This window comes from Castor canadensis, chromosome 10, assembly GCF_047511655.1.
Source record: "Castor canadensis chromosome 10, mCasCan1.hap1v2, whole genome shotgun sequence".
In the NCBI taxonomy this organism is placed as follows: domain Eukaryota; kingdom Metazoa; phylum Chordata; class Mammalia; order Rodentia; family Castoridae; genus Castor; species Castor canadensis.
In genome coordinates this window covers 143,300,211-143,316,569 of record NC_133395.1, presented here as the reverse complement: position 1 = coordinate 143,316,569, position 16,359 = coordinate 143,300,211, and the positions used below count along the sequence as shown (strand labels likewise).

The following is a 16,359-nucleotide window of genomic DNA, read 5'->3' as shown; positions in this document are numbered from 1 at the left end:
GTCTGGGTTCTGGAAGAGGCCCAGACAGAAGTCACCCAGCTGCGGTCCAGCCTACCTGACACCAGTGTGGGCATGTGCTCAGCCAGGCTGCTGGGGAGGACAACTGCCAGCTCGGTAAGAAGGGTGAAGCAGCCCTGGCGGGCCCGGATGCTGCGGTCCTTAAGTTGCCGTTGCAGGGCCTTCATCACCAGGGGTACCTGTGGGCAGGCAGGCAGGTCAGGGACTGGCCAGGGGGCCTCTCCAGTGTACCTGCCACCCCGGGGCTTTGCCAAGTGTCTCCCCAGAGAGGCTGCCGAGGATTCAGGATGCCTTTCCAGTACCCAGTGCTCTGTGCTGCTACCTGATTACAACACCCAGATGCTCAGAGGCAAGAATCTTGCATGTCTACAAGTACAGAGAGAAAACAGTGGCTCCAGGTCACCCAGGCAGTGTGTGTGTCGCTACCACCAGGGGCCCCTTCCTTCCCTCAACTAGATTCCCTCCCCATGGGCTTCTAAACCCAGAGATGCTAACGACACCCACGTCTACACCTCCAGCACAACTCACCAACTTCTGCCTGCCTGACAGCTCAACTTCAGCATCTGCTATGGCTTATGTCCCCCAGGGGTTCATGTGCTGGAAGACTGGTCCCCAGGGTGGTAGTACTGGGAGATGGTGGGACCTTCAAGGGGTGCAGTCAGTGTGAAGTCCTTGGGGTGATCACTTTGGAAGGAATTAAGTAGTTTTCATAGGACTCGTTTTCAAATTATCTACTGTTTTTTTTTGGCAGCACTGGGGTTTGAACTCAGGGCATCAGGCTTGCGAGGCAGGTGCTCTACACTTGAGCCACTCTGCCAGTGCTTTCAAGAGAGAATTATTATAATAAAAGAGCCTGGCCCTTCTCTTCCCTCGGGCTCCCAGTCTTGCCATGTGGTCTCTCCCTCTCCTATGTCTTCTGGCCATGATGTAATGTAGCCACGGGAGGCCTTACTAGAGCACACACCATGCTGCTTGCACTTTCCGTCTCAAAAACTCTGAGCTTATAAATAAGCCTCTTTTCTTATTAAGTACCCACTGGTATTTTGTTATAGTAACAGAAAATGCTCTACTTGCAGCCATCCAATGAGGACCTCAAACATAAACATGCAGAAGCCTACATGTTACCTCCGCTCTACTTTCCCCCATCCCAGGGAACAGCAAGCACTTCACGCTTTAGCAGAAACCGGAAAGTCACGTGACACCTGCCTGTCCTGCTCACATCGAATCCGTCTGTAAAAGCTGATGATTCAACCCAAAACCTACTTCTCGGGCCTGACCATCCTGTCAGTCCCTCGGTGGCCACTGGGCCTCAGGGACCATCTCTCATCACCCAGGCAGCTACATGTCTTCCTGTTGGTCCCCAACTGTGACTCTTGCTCCATTGTGGTCCATTCCCTAGCGGCCAGAGTGAGTTTTCCAAAGTGAACTGGACCCCGTCACCCCAGCCCATGGTTTCTGCTTACTCTTAGAGTAAAACCAACTACTCACCCATCCTCAAGACCAACTAGGGTTTCTGACTACCTGCCCGAGACTGTCCTGTGCAGTCCAGGGTGCAGGGACTTGAGCTGAACTGTACGCAGGACCAGGTGCAGGATAGGTGCTCAATACACACCCAGCAGGAAGGATGGGAAGGTGGGCTGGTGAATGGAGGGGTTGGGAACAGGTGAGTGGGCAAAGGCATGCCCACCTGTGCCCGCAGCATGTGCAGGTTGCTGCCGGTCTGGGTGGGCTCTTCCACGGCCTCCAGCCACCCTCTGGGGGGTCGCGTCTGTCGCAGCAGCACGATATACGCCCCAAAGATGTCAGCCTTGACGTTCTCCTCCCGTTCCTTGAAGCGGCGGATGAGTGCGGGCGCCAGGGTGCAGTGGAAGTCGGGCAGCAGGTCGGGCCGCGAGCCGATCAGGGCGGCCATGCACTTGGCTGCTGCCCTGCGCACCTTCCAGCTCACATCGTCATCGTCACTGTACTCGTCCTCACTCTCTGGGGCAGGAACAAGACACACATGGAGCCCTTGTCTCCTCAGACAGGTGTGCTCAGGGCAGGAGGGGCAGGTACCGGTAGAAATGCCACCCACCCTTTGAACATTGTGTGCTAGGGATGGCATCCAGCACAGCACACCCATATCTCATTTCAGCCTTGTGATGACCTTGTGGGGCAGGGCTTATGTCACAGGTACAACAGAGGAAGCGGCTTGCCCACGTTGGGGAAACACCAGGATTAAACTGGAGCCCTCTCGGCCTCCAGTCCCTAACCGTCTGACTGCACCAAGGGAAAAACTGACTTCTGAGTCCACCATGGAGACTCGCAGATCCCATCTGGGGCACGAGAGCCATGCTTCGCCCTCTGGTCTGGCTGTGTGGTGTTTTATTTATTGGGATTCCACAAGGCAGAGGCACCACAACCCCCTGGGGCCTCCTCCCTCAGCCCAGCCCCAGTCTCTCAGGGGTCCCAATTCCGCAGGCCTCTCGGCAGGACTAATACCAAGGCCAGACTGGGTCTGGGAAGATTCCCACTCTACAAGCCCCCAGAGGCAGCAGTCGCCACACCTCGGAAATAAAGGTGCTCTGGAGCCCCATTCCACACAGCAAGGTTCAGAGAGGGTGAGAGACTTTCCTAGGGGCACACAGCCAGGAAACTGCAGAGCTGAGATTCAGGGCCACAAGACCTGCCCATGTCACCTGGGGTGAAACTTAGAAGAGTATGGTTTTACAAAGAGCACCCTTCAGCACACACTCAGAGGCCAGGGTGTTCCTATCCGTCCTTGTCTGTTGCTAACTCAGACTCTCAGAGCACAGGCATATGGATGAGCCACAGTAGGTCAGTGCAGCAGACATCCCCTCTGCTGGACCCCTGCTTGTTCCCTCCACCCTATACCACCCTAGAGGAAACATCCACAGCTATTACTGGAAAGAAAACGGCCAAACTCCCTGGTTGGCATTTAAGGCCCCATCATGCCTGTCTGATCTTGTTCCTATAAGGTGCTAAGCCCCTAGTCTCCATACACACCCTTTAGGACCCTTTAGGGTCCAGGGGCCTCTCTGCCCTGGAAATCTGTCTGAGTGAGCAAGAGGACCAGAGGCACAAAGCAAAAAAGCCACCAAGTTAGTCCCCCAGCCAGACCTCCCCTCACACCATCAGGGCTATCCTTCCTCTATCAGAGCTTCCCCTGCTGGGTTAAAGGCAGTGTCTTGAAAGCCATGTACAAAAGACAACGGCTCAGAGGTGTTGGGGGGGGTCTGTCAAAGCAGGCTCCAAGGCCCTGCTGTGCCACCTCCTAGTTGTGTCATCTCAGTGGGTCTCTTCTCTGTCTCAGATTCCTTGTTTTTTGGGGTCATTGTGAGGAATACGACATAAAAGAGCTTAGACTATCAGTAGATATTGAATGAATGGCAGCAGTCTTGGTCATTCCTCAGTATTTGTGGGGGGTGGGTTCTGGGACCCTCTTGGATGCCAAAATCTAAAAATGCTTAAGTCACCTCTATAAAACGGCTTAATATTTGTATAGACCCTACACCCGTACTGCCTATACCTCAAACCATCTCCACGTTACTCGTAACACTGGTACGATGTACAGCTACGGAAATAGTTACTTGTCACACTGTACCATAGCTGTTATAATATAATAAATGATATAATACAATGAAAACTTGTTATTCTATATAACAGTTGTCCCACCAAACATTGTTTGAAAGAAGGGGGAGAGAGAAAGGGAGAATGAGAATATTATCGGTAAACTTGTTCAAGGGACACTGTACGCATGTATTGAATTATCACAATGAAATGCCCTCATATTATTAATGTATGATCGATCAAAGACTTAAAAAATACTTTAAAAGTTGGAGCCAATTAGAGAAAAATAGTTGTATTGTTTTGGGAGAAAAAATGCCCGTGCTGGTTCAGTATAGATGGGATTTTTTTCTAAGCATTTTTGATACACGGTTGGTTGAGTATGTGGACACAGAACCCACAAACACAAAGGACCAGCTGTCCCACCTTCCTTCCTGTGATTGCACAGTTCAGGATGGGGGGATGGGGTCTCAAATGAGCCGGCCATTGCATGGGCCCAGATATATCCCATCTTTGGCTGGGGTATCCTGGGAAGGCCATGCCCCTCTCCATCTCCAATACCCACAACAGGCTGTCCACCCACCTTGCTCACTGAAATCGCTGTCCTCAGTCTCCATCTGTTCCTCATCCTCGTCACTGTCATGGTTGTAGTTGGGGTCATGTTTCATGTACTGGAGGCAGAGGCTGGTCACATTGGGCACATGAGGGCCCATCTCCTTGGGGCACCTGTGGGGCAGGATGGGGAGGTGCTGCTGGACAGGGTGGGCCCAAGGGTGAGTCCTATGACTTTATTGTTTTGAGGCTGGCACCCTGTCCCCCATCCCCACCAAATTCCAAAAGAACTCTGGGGGCCCAACTTCCACCCCCACTTCACCTACTTCCTCAGAAAGGCCTCAAAGGCCTGGAGGCAGGACTCCCGGAGCTCATCATCATCCAGGTTGCAGAAGTCCTCCACCAGGGGCATCAGACGGTCCAGGTGGGCCCCTGCAGGACCATGGGGTCACTGAAATGGCCAGACCATCCCGTGGTCCCCCATCCCATAGCACTCAGCCTGTCCTGGACACTTCAAACTCAACTCAGGCTTCATGAGCAGGCAGATGTGGGGTTAGCCCCAAGTGCCACCTAGATGGAGGTCACAAGACTTACTGACTCAGTCTACTTATCTTCACAGTATGGGGAACGATGCCTGCTGGCAGCAATTTTGTGAGGATGAATGAGAGAGGATGTCATTAGAGCTTAGCTCAGGTTTCTGCACAGAGCGGGCACTCAGTAAGTACCATATGCTGTCGAACCATTGTTTGGGACCTTGCCTTATTCCTGCACTGGGATAAACCTCCAGATGGGAGAAGGGGGAAGGCAGTACTGCCCTCACAGACCTGGCAAAAGGGGTCCCCACCTGGTCCCCAGCCCTTAAAATATCCCACCTGGACCCTTGGTAGCTACAACCCTCCCCACAGTACAAGAAGGGACCCCCCTGTACTTCTCATATGTCTTTTCTAGACACTACTTTGGATACCTGGGACCGCACAGTTTCCTGCTCAACCATCCAGAGCCTTTGTGCAGGGCTCTTTCCCAGGGCCACACTTCCAAGGGTGGCCAAGGAGTGGCTTCATTTGGGGGGGGTTAGACCCAGAGTGACATGTGCACTGGGTGGGGCATATCCCAGGCTAGCAAAGCCTCCTGCAGTGAGAACCAGGGCTGGAGGGGGCTGACTGCAGGCTGAGTCTACCTGTACTGCTTTGCACTAGCTTGGAACTCTTATCAAGGAGTCTGAGACTGGGGCTGCACCTTTCTGAGACCTCTCCTGTACAGCTTTTCTTCCCTACTTAACAAACCTCTGCTCACTTGGCTCGCTGGGGTGAATCAGAGGGAGAGATGAACTATGAAGGGCAAGGAAATTTGAGGAGATGACTGAAAAATATCACATCTTGATTGTGGTCAGGGCTTCCTGAGTATATCTAAAGGTCAAAATGTACTGATGTATACATTTTAAATAGTGTGGTTAATTATATATATGTTAATCCCCAATAAAATTTAGAAATAATCTAAACTTGGCTCACGGGTTGTTGTGAACTGTCAAAATGGGGCTAGATCATATCGCCAGAGACGTGACTGGTACAAGCCCCTCCCCAGGGAGACTTCCACTAGGCAGACTAAGGCCAGTTGCACCTGCGTTTGGGCCCACCCCCGGCCCCTCCCCTTCCCCTCACCTAGGCGGTGTCCTGCCTGGCGGCCCACGCTGCCCAAACACTGGATCAGGGTGCGGATGGCAGGGGGGCTGGCGGGGGCGCGGGGGCCAGGAAGACGGTCCAGCAGGTGGTCGGCGAGCTCCACAAAGAGGTCGGTGCTGCAGGCAGCTGCCAGGTGACCAAGAGCCCCGACGGCTCGCTTGCGCACAGCCAGGCGTGGGCTGCTCAGCTGGGGCAGCAGGCAGTGCAGCAGGCTGGCATGGAAGGTGCCCAGCGGGGCGCCTAGCCTGGGGGTCAAAGAGACATCAGGCTCCCCACCTCTCCCTACCCTTTCTTGGCCTCCTCCCTGGAATTACCGTAACCCAGTGGCCCTTGGAAAATGGAGCGGTGTCCTCCAGTGGTGAGGACAGATTAAATTATTGTTACAGGCAAGGAAGCAGACAGAGGGACTTCTCAAGGCCACTCAGATGAGAAATAAATGCAAGGCCAGGACTTGAACTCAGGGGTCCAATCTCCCATCCTGGGGAGAAGGTCCAGTGGTGATGGGGGTGGGGATGGGAGTTGCAGTTGGGCTGTCCTGATTTCTCTGGGGATCTAGGGTTGGCCTCAATACCAGCCTTCCTAAGCCCATCCTCTTCACTGAGTCGAGTGGTCTAAAATCTACATCTGACCTGATCACTCTCTGCTTAACTCCTTCCATGGCTCCCCGGTGCCTGTAGCATAAGCTGAGCTTCAGGCTCAAGACAGGTTCAAGACAAAAGGCAGCAACAGAGCATGTTCCCTGCCTTAGCTCCTCTGTTCTCACTCTTGACCAGGTTTTCCACCCTAGAAATGTCCTGAGTCATCTCCTCTTCTTACTCTACATGTCCTAACTGACCTCACCTTCCTATCTGTGTCCTGCCAGATCCTGCTGCTATAGTCTGTTATTTACTCACCTACTATGTGACAGGGCTTTTGCTGCAAGCCAGGATGAGCAGGATAGACCTGGCCCCAGGACCTGTCCTCAAAAGAGCTTCGCAGGCAACCTCAAAATCAACAAGCCCCAAACGGAATCCATCACGTTCTGTCCCACACACTCACTCCTGGAAGGCATCACCCCAGTCCCCCACCTCTCCCCCAGTTCCTAAAGAAGACCCCTGGGGGTCGTAGAGACGCTGCCTCTGTACCTACTCCACCTCCTTTACATTACCCATACTATTCTGCCTGCACCTGAGTCAGTGCAGATCGGGGAAAATGAGGCATGAGAAACAGGAGCCAGAAATTCACAGGTAAACACTGTATTAATAGTTCGATTAAAAGCACACAGGCACTATTTTTTTTGCTTTAAGTACAACATTTCTCAATAAGCTAAACATTTAGTAAAAAAGAAAAAAGAGTAGCTCTCTCACCCTGACCTTGCTTGCTCGCCCAAATGATTGGTGCACTCTGGGAAATGACAAAGACATCTTAAAGACACTTATACTGAGAAAAAACACCTGGGAAAACGACTCCTCTAGGCACAAAAAATGTTTATAAAAGAAAATATCTATCTTGAGAGTGGACGCCTGTCTTGAAGGGAGCATCTGGCAGGACCCATCCTTGGTTTAAAGGGATGCTCAGACATCTATGTCATAGTGACCCAAATTTAATAAGCGGACCAACCTTGAAATCTCTGGGCTAATTGGTAACAATCGTAACAGTAAGAATGATTAAATATGCCAGGTGTCAGAACAGAGGTAAGGACTTTTCCTAAGGTGAATTCAAGCCAACCCCCAACCCACTTTTACGCTATAAATACCTGATGCTGAAACACTCATGGCACCTGTTACCAGGTGTGCCCGCACCAATGACTGGGCTGTGACTGTCTCTATCTTTGCTATGCTTTACTAATAGACTTTTTTAGTTTCTACCTTGATGTGTTCTAAAATGCTTTTTGTGACAACATCATGAACTTGGTACCCAAGGGCCAGGTGGAAGCCTCCTCCTTTTTGGAGACCTCCTTCCTGGGGTATCGACTGTCTCAGGCAATGTGCTTACGTAGCCTCTGCCTGTTCAAGCCCCTCCTTTCTCCTCTCCACAGGGCACAAGGAAACAGCAGCAGGAGACAAAGTCCTCCCCATCTTCTCTCCACACCTGCCTTCCTCATTACAGCCCAGGCCCTCAACCACCTGGCACAAGCCCTGGCACCCCATGTCTCCTCATGCCTCTGCCCTCTGGCTGGCTTGGCCTCTGGGGCCAGGCTGGGGCCCCCTGTGAGCTCTTACAGGCCTTGCTCTCATTCTTGCCACTACACTTTCAGCATTCGTGGTTTTATACTTGCCCATGAACGCCTCTCTAGGAATAACCAAGCCAATGCTAGTCTAGCACTGCCAGGTTTTCTGGCCACAGGGTAGGTGCTCAGCAGAGCGTGACCTTGGGCAGGCCATACTGCTTCTCAGAGCTGTGTCATGGTGACAACCAAGCCTTCCTTCATGGCTGCTGGATGATGAAGGAGCCCTGAGCACAAGAACGGTGTACAGCACCGTGGATCAGAGTCCCTCCCAGTGTCCCCTCCTCACTGCGCAGTGTGGCCTCCCTCACCTGCTGAGCATGTCGGAGAGGATGTCCAGGGCTTCCAGCTGCACTGCCACATCGTCTTGCTGGGCGATGGCACTGGTGAGCTGGCCCGTGATCTTCCGGCACACATTGGTGGCCAGCTTGGAGCCTGAACAGAACATAAGGTGGGGAGGGTGAAGCCCTGGCCGGGGGAAAGGCAGCCTCCACCTCCAGCTTGCCTGTGCTCTGGCTGTGTTCCTGAGCCCAGATTCCCCAGGACGCTGTGGGTCCAGGGAATCCAGGGCTCCAGCAGTTCAAGGTTGGACCCAGAGTCTGAACTAACTACAGGAGACATGCTGGGTTGGCTCACCAACCCCCGCCTTGTCCTCTTCCACTAGGGAAGCCGACCCCATTAAATCCTTCCTTTCCCACCCTCCCAGCTGCTAGCAGTGGCCAAGTGACCCAGCTCTGGCCAGTAAGATAAAAAAGTAAAAGTCTTCTGAGCTGGGAGTATAGCTCAAGTGGTAGAGTGCCTGCCTAGCAAGTGTGAGGCCTGAGTTCAAACCCTGGTACCACAAAAAAAAAAAAAAAATATATATATATATATATATATATATAAACAAAGCAAAACAAAAAACTAAACTTCATTTCAAAAGTAAAATCCTTCTGGAAGCTTCTGGGGAAATGCATTTTTTTTTTTAGAAAGGAAAAGAGATACAAACAGAGAACTCAAAACCTTGTCAAAACTTTGCTGCTAGAGCTGTGCCCCTGACACAGCTCACACCTATAATCCCAGCTACTCAGGAGGCAGAGATCAAGAGGACTGTGGTTTGAAGCCAGCCCCAGGCAAATAGCTCATGAGATCCTATCTTGAAAATACACAATACAAAACTAGGGCTGGTGGAGTGACTCAAGCAGTAGCTCGCCTGCCTAGCAAGCATGAGGTGCTGAGTTCAAACCCCAATACTGCCAAAAAAAAAAGGCTGGTAGGTGAACTGCTGCAAAAATGAAGTGGCCTGGGGCACACCTGGGATACCAGCACTCGGGAAGCTGAGGCAGGAGGAAAGTTTCCACACTTCCTTAATCTGCCAGTAGTTAGATTTCATTACTCACAGCCAGAAGCATCCTAGTAGACACAGAGCTCTGAATTTAAACTATCTGTAGCTGAGTTCTCTACCACTCCTAGCGGAGTGACCTGAGGCAAGTCCCTTCACCTCTTTGAGCCCTTTTTTTTTTTTTATCACAAACTACGATGAGTAGGCCTGGGTACCTGTGGCTGCAGGGGGCAGCTCTGAGAGGACAGTCTTGAGGCCGATGCCAGCAATGTCTCGGAGCTGCTCCTTATCCGACCGCATGTTGGCACACAGGGCATCCACGATAGTCTCCACCTGGTACTCTTTCACTTTGCTCACCAGAGGACCCAGGCTGACAGGGAGGGAGACAAGGAGGAGGGTCCTGAGTTAGGACAGCCCTTTCTGTCCCCTCAGGCTTCTGGGGCCACACATACTAGGTTCCTGTGCAACAGGGTGCCCTCTGTTTCGCTAGAAAAAGAGGTAAAGAGGTACTTTCTGGCTATGCCAACACCGATCCTGGCACCTCCCGCACCTGTTTTGCATCTTATTGTAGGCCCAATAGTGGCACAAAACAATGGCTCTCTCACTTGAGGATGTAGCCGACTCCCCTGGAGGACTTATTAAAACCCAGACTGCTGCGCCCCACCCGAGTTACAGGTTGTGGAGGTCCAGGTGGAGCTGGAGAATGTGCCTTCCTGGCGTGGTTCCACTCGCTGATGCTGTCATCCCCTTGGAGCTCTCAGCCTGGGAGCCTTGCTTCTCCCCAAGGCTTAGCACCATCAAGTGTCACCCGGCAGCTGATAGGCTGCAGAATCTCTGGGCTCAGCCTGGATCTCCTGAAATGGGGTCTGCAGCTGCACACGACCCCAGGCTGCACTAGACTCCTGCTTCTCGCTTTGTCGCACACTGTCACCTCCTGGGAGCCACCTCAGAGTCTGAGATAACTGGGTTCAGGTGAGGCCTGGAACTTTCTTTTAAATGCAGGTTGGTTTTTTTTGTTTGTTTGTTTTTTGAGACAGGATCTTGCTATGTAGACCAGGCTGGCCTTGAACTCGGATCCTCCTGCCTCCTGCTCCCTAATGCTGGGATACAGGGGTATACCACCATGCCTGGCCATCCTGATGATTTTAATGTGCAGTCAAGGTTGAAAACCGCAGCTCTAAATGAGACCTCAGATGTTGGAGTGCATCCAAACACAGATTCTGGTGTCTGCCTTTTCACCGTCCTGCTCCCCTCCATCCCATGTCCCCTCAGTCTTACCTTTTATGACCCAGTTTCCCTGCCCCCTGGGTGGGGCCTGTGCTACACCTGGGAGTAGGGGGCCCCAGTGCGATAAAAGCCCGGCTCTTCTACAGCAGCCCTCACTTGGTAACATTCCCTTTACTGCCCTCTCCCCCTCCCCGCCCACCACACCTCCCTACTTTCTTCCTTGCTTCTCCTCAGTTCACCTCCCCCAGAAACTGAGCCTTGACTCCTTGGCTTGGGGTCTGTCTGGGGAGCCCAGACGGAGCCACTGTGCACCTCTGCTGGGATGCTGGGGCCCTGAGATCAGCTCTGCTCCCATGACAGGCAGCTGTCTCCCTCGCCCTTCCCTGTCCTGGCTGACATGACACGCACCACTTGACGGCCAGGTTCTGCACCTCGCCATTCCTGTCCTCCAGCAGACGCATTAGCATCTTCACCACCTTGCGCTCGCTGTCCTCGTCCAGCTGGATGGAGTCCTTCTGCAGCTCCGACATTAGGTCACTAGTGGCCATAAACCTGAGGGGAGGGGAGGGCTGCCTATCAGCTCCCAGAGCAGTATCCCAGATTCCCCTCAGAAGTCAATCTCCATACCAGGATTCAAGGGCAAGTGGAGTAGCAAGGTGGGCAGCACACGAGAACAGGCATGCATGACACCAACTGCCACAGGGTGGCAGACTAGGAATAATTTAGGACACTGACTACACACTCATGGCCTCAGGGTATGTGGCTCCTGGCTTTTGCCACTTATGCAAATATGAGCTTGGCCAAATTACTTCCCCTCTCTGAGCCTTAGGGTACCTGTCTGAAAAATGGGAGCCTGCCTCCTGGAGTTGCAGGTGCAGGGGGTAAGCAGTCAGTAAACTGCACTGCTGCCATTATTATGACAGGACATCATTCTTATCTCACAGCAACGGCTGGCATGGGAACACCAAAAGATGCCTATGACTGAGTCAGGTGTGGGCAAGCACCTATGCTAGACAGGTGGAGGGAGAATCTTGGCCTGTGGCCAGCATCAGAAGCCCCTGCAGGGCTTGTCAATATCTCTAGGACCCCATCCCACTTTCTTAGCCCAAGGTCCAGGTTGGGGCCCAAGGATGTGCATTTCTAACAAGTTCCCGGATAACGTTCAGGGTCAAGAATCACGTTTATTATTATCATTTTTTCTTTTTGGTGGTACTGGGGTTTGAACTCAGGGCCTCACACTTGCAAGGCAGGCGCTCTACCACTTGAAGTCACTCAACCAGTCACACTTGAAAACCTGGGCACTGGACCCAGCTGATGAGTCACAGCTCATATTGTGGCAGAGACCAGCTCCAACAGCTGCTCCTCAGGCATGGCCCAATCACCCAGGGTGGGCACAAGATCTAAGGGCTTTACCCACCCACCCCAGTGGCCTGATGCCAAAACCCTGATTCAATGTTCCCAGTGTTTGAATTTTGAGTTGACTCTGAGCTGGAAGGTCAGAGAGAGCAGGGGCGGCCGGACAGCATGGGGGCACCATTCGTGCTGAAATGAAGAGGGGAGGGCAGACGACTTGGGACTGGCAGCCCTTGGCTGTGTCCCGCTTGTAAATGTGTTTTCCAAGGTTGAATTACTTATCAACATCGGAGAACTGGAATAGTTTATACAAAAAACAGTATAACTCCGGGAAGTAGAAGATTCAAATACACCTGGGCCTACAATCCCTGCTGGCAGCAACTGGCAGGAGCCAGTCACAACTGTCCTCTCTCGGATTCAGGGTTCCCACTTTGCCACTTCCAGCACTTGAGAGTAGAGACTGGGGGGAAAAAACAGGACAGGGCAGCAAGAAGATGCAGTGAAGCTGGGCCCAGTGTGATAGCCCCAAAGAAAGTCCTGCTTCCTGCCATTGTCAGGCAAGTCCACCAAGAGCACCCCTCCTCTGGATCCTAGCCCTTATCTGTGCAGGCTTAGATTTGCTGCTGGATGTCATGGTGACTCAGAGCATCCTGTCACCAGAAAGGCACCTGTTCCTGTCACAGCTGCTTTTTTTGGTGGGACTGGGGTTTGAACTCAGGGTTTCACACTTCCTAGGCAGGTGCTCTACCACTTGAGCCACTCCACCAGCCCTACAGCTGCTTATTTTTAACAGCTGGATCCGTCTCTACCTGCTGAGAGAGGGCAGGAAGCTGGACTGGAGGCAGGGAGAGGATGGCACAACAGACCTGGGCCAAGGTAGGGCTAAGGAGCTTTGGATTTAAGCCTTATGAGTTTCTGCTGAAGTTGACCTGACAACTCAGGGACGGTGCTCCTAGGAGCTCAAGACAGGCTCCTGCCTGGCTTTCTACTCTACCTGTTCAACTCCTATTCATCTGTCAAGAGCCCAGATCAGATGTCCCCACCTCAGGGATGACTCTGACCACTTAACTCTAACCACAACTGAGTCCTCTGGACAGGATCCTTTCAGAGCAATTTGCCCCCCCCCCATTACATCACCTTTTCACCTTTTTTTTTTTTGGAGGGGGTATACCGGGGTTTGAACTCAGGACCTTGAGCTTGCTAGGCAGCTGCTTTGCCACTTGAGGCCAACCTTCAGCCCTCTTTGCTTTAGATTATTTTTAAAGTATGGTCTCAGGTTTTTGACCAGCACCAGCCTGGATCGTAATCCTCCCACCTACTGCGTTCTGTATAACTGGGACCACACCATGTACCACCAGGCCAGGCTTATTGATCGAGATGGGATCTCCATAACTTTTTGCCTGCGATGGCCTTGAACCAAGACCTTCCTGATCTCCAGATGTGAATCATGGCCGTTACAGCACTTCTCATTCTGCAATCAAAGTGTGGTCACCAGAGCATTTCTCCATGAGACTGTGAAAGCCTGAAGGAAGGGACCCGTCAGGCACATCTCTGTGACTCAGTAAAGAACATATCTGCAAAGGATCTGGGGGTAGGTGAGGGGAGCCAGTGCTGAACAGACCTTAGAGCTAAACAGTGACATGGGGGCCCAAACTCAGAAATTAACTCTTCTAAACTATGTCACCCGGGCTGGGGATACAGCTCAGTGATTGAGTTCCTAGCATGCATGAGGCCCTGGGTTCGATCCTTAGTAATGCCAAAAAAAAAAAAGAAACAAAATTCAACTAAACCACGTCACTGTATTTCAGACACCCTGAGTTCTTGCAGACACCCAGCTCTGAAAGAAAGAAAGCCACATTGTATAAATATATACTGGTGGGGTATAATCTGTTGGTAATTTTTCGCCAACAGAAGTTTTCTTGTCCCTAACTCATAGAATCCTTGGAGGTTTCAAATGGACAATCAGCTCTTTACTTGAGCCAGATGAGAAAACTAGGCTCAGAGAGGGTGCACAGCAAATTGGGTGGAGAATTGGCCCATCTCAACCAGTGCTATTGTGTTTTCAAAAAACTATTTGGAAATTCCTGCCATATCCCACTAGTGTACTGGTTTTCTCTGTTAGAGTTTCAGCCATAATAGAGCCTTCTCCTCACAAAGCCAGGATCCAGAAGAACAGGGCTCCCCCACACGGACTGGGACCCCCATGTGCAGTCTTTGTTCCCCTGCAGAAACCAAAGTGCCCCCGCCTCCAACCATCCCAGAGATACCCTACAGGCAACTCAGCTGAAACATAGGGCCACAAGGCGCCTGGACAGCTGGTCAGCAGGACTTGTCCCCTGGTATTCAGACTTTAAAAATAGACACCATTCTCATATGCTCAGGATGGTTTTAAGTGTCCTTGCCACCTCTGCAGGAACAGGCCAAAAAGGCTTCTCAGGCCCTAGCTGGCAGAGCCAACTCCCTCTCCCTCTCCTGTAGACTTGACCTGGGCCATGTGACCTTGGGCAAGTTACTGCACCCCTCCAAGCCCCTGGAGAAGAGGAACAGCCTGGGACCCAGCAAACATCCCCTGGAAACCTACTGGGCACATCAACAGGAAATGCACCATCCCAGTGTCCAGGAGCTCAGGGTCCCCCGAGTCCAAAGGTGACATGACAGAAACATGGTAGGAGATGCCTAATCCTGTGTGGGGTCCAAAGATATTCCAAAGAGGTGACAACTAAGTGAGAGCAACAGAGAAGGGGGAGGCACAGGTACACAGGTCTAGAGAAGCCAGAGGGTGTGACAGGCTCCTTGTGCTGGCCACTGACCTAAGGACATCGAAGGTACTTCCTCACTTCCTCCTTGCACCAACCCTCTCAGGTGGGCTCTGTTACCGTTTTACAGAAACTGAAGCTAAGGCTCAGAGGGGTGAAGTAACTTGTCCATGATCACACAGCCAGTAAGTCATGGGAAACAGGATCTGAAGCCAGGACCAGGGCTCCAAGGCTTTACCACAGAGGGGGACCTCTTGAGGGGTGTGAGGAATAGCTTTCAAAAGACAGCAGGGGTAAGCCAGGCTCACACCTGTAATCCTAGTTACTTGGGAGGTTGAGATCAGGAGGGTCATGGTTTGAAGACGGCCAGGGCAAATAGTTAATGAGATGACTCCCCCCACCCCCCAGTCTCCAAAATAACCAGAGCAAAATGTACTGGAGTTGTGGCTCAGGTGTAGACCGCCTGCTTTGTGAGCTGGATTCAGAGGCTCTGGCTAAGACCCCTACTTCTGTACTTGAGCTGGACTTGGACTCTAGGCCCTCCATCCACTTCCTATCTTTGTGGTTGTACCTAGGCCCTTGACAGCTCTGAACCTCAGTTTCCCTATCTGTACAAGGAGGCAAAGTCACAGAACCTCCAACAAGGGGGTGTGGCTATAATGCTCTGTAAGTTCTCCTGTTTGCTTGGAGGGTCAAGAACAGGTGTGATTGTGGGTCAATCCCTTCTCTTGCTTGGGCCTCAGTTTCCCCTGAGGATGAGAGATTGTACCAGATCTTCCCACCCTTCTTTTCAGCTGTGTTCTGGTGGTTCTAGGGTGCTGGGAGAAGGGGACAGAGAAGAAAGGATGTGTGTATGGGGGGGCAGGTGGTACAGAACCTAGAAGCCCCCACCCTACACAGCCCACCTTGCGTGGAGGGCCACGTGGAGAGGACAGGAGAGAGAGAGGGAAGGGCGGCGTGGAAGAAGACCTGCAGACAGGACAGAGCTGGGGGCATCAGAAGGGAGGGAGTGGTCCCGGGAAAGGGCTGGTTTCAATGGGGGACAGAGCTGTGATCCCCCAGGAGAGGCTGAAAGCTCGATGAGGGGCATCGACGCGGGGGAGCCCAGCGCTGAGCACCTGAGAGGAGGGACGAGGTCCGAGAGGGGGCGGGGGACCCCGGGGCTCCCGTGGGGGGAGGGGAATCGGGCGCACCTGAAGTCCTTGTCGCTGGACGTCATCTTCTCCAGCAGGCTGGAGATGTGGAAGGCGGCGGTGCTCATGCTGGCTGCACCGCTGGCCGCGGGCGGGAGCGAATATGGCGGCGCGGCCTCCCCTCCCCGTGCCCTGTCCCCTCCCCCGCCCCCGGCGCGGCCCGCGGCGACAGAAATAGCAGCCCCCGCCAGCCGCGCGCCACCGCCAGGGCCCGTGCGCAGCGCCGCCCGCACCCCGCTCCCAGCACCACGCCCCGCCTGGCCCCGCCCCGCCCGGCCCCGCCCCGCCTGGCCACGCCCCTCCACGCCCACGGGGCCCCGCCCTCCGTGGGCTTCTTGACCCTGCTCCGCGTCTTAACATCGAATCCTCGCCTCGCCTCCTCTACTGCTGCGCACCAGCTTTTCTCATCTGCAGGCAACCAAGAAACCCAGCTTAAACGTCCCTTCCCCCGACCCCCTCAACGCCCCCATGCTGGCCTGTAGGATCT

The 16,359-nt window shown here is 53.0% G+C and overlaps 1 protein-coding gene across 1 annotated transcript in view; it reads right to left on the bottom strand.

Moving 5' to 3' along the window:
• The window catches only part of Cand2 (cullin associated and neddylation dissociated 2 (putative)), a 30,211-nt gene extending 14,199 nt beyond the window's left edge, over window positions 1-16,012 (bottom strand). The window contains exons 1-9 of the mRNA XM_020177154.2: window positions 15,873-16,012; window positions 10,979-11,122; window positions 9,559-9,713; window positions 8,334-8,457; window positions 5,796-6,061; window positions 4,464-4,569; window positions 4,169-4,311; window positions 1,706-1,998; window positions 56-197 (exon numbers count right to left, since the gene is read on the bottom strand). Of these exons, the coding sequence (XP_020032743.2) occupies window positions 56-197; window positions 1,706-1,998; window positions 4,169-4,311; window positions 4,464-4,569; window positions 5,796-6,061; window positions 8,334-8,457; window positions 9,559-9,713; window positions 10,979-11,122; window positions 15,873-15,940 (1,441 nt within the window). The 5' untranslated portion in view covers window positions 15,941-16,012. The remainder of the gene's footprint in view (window positions 1-55; window positions 198-1,705; window positions 1,999-4,168; window positions 4,312-4,463; window positions 4,570-5,795; window positions 6,062-8,333; window positions 8,458-9,558; window positions 9,714-10,978; window positions 11,123-15,872) is intronic.
• Window positions 16,013-16,359: the final 347 nt, after the last annotated feature.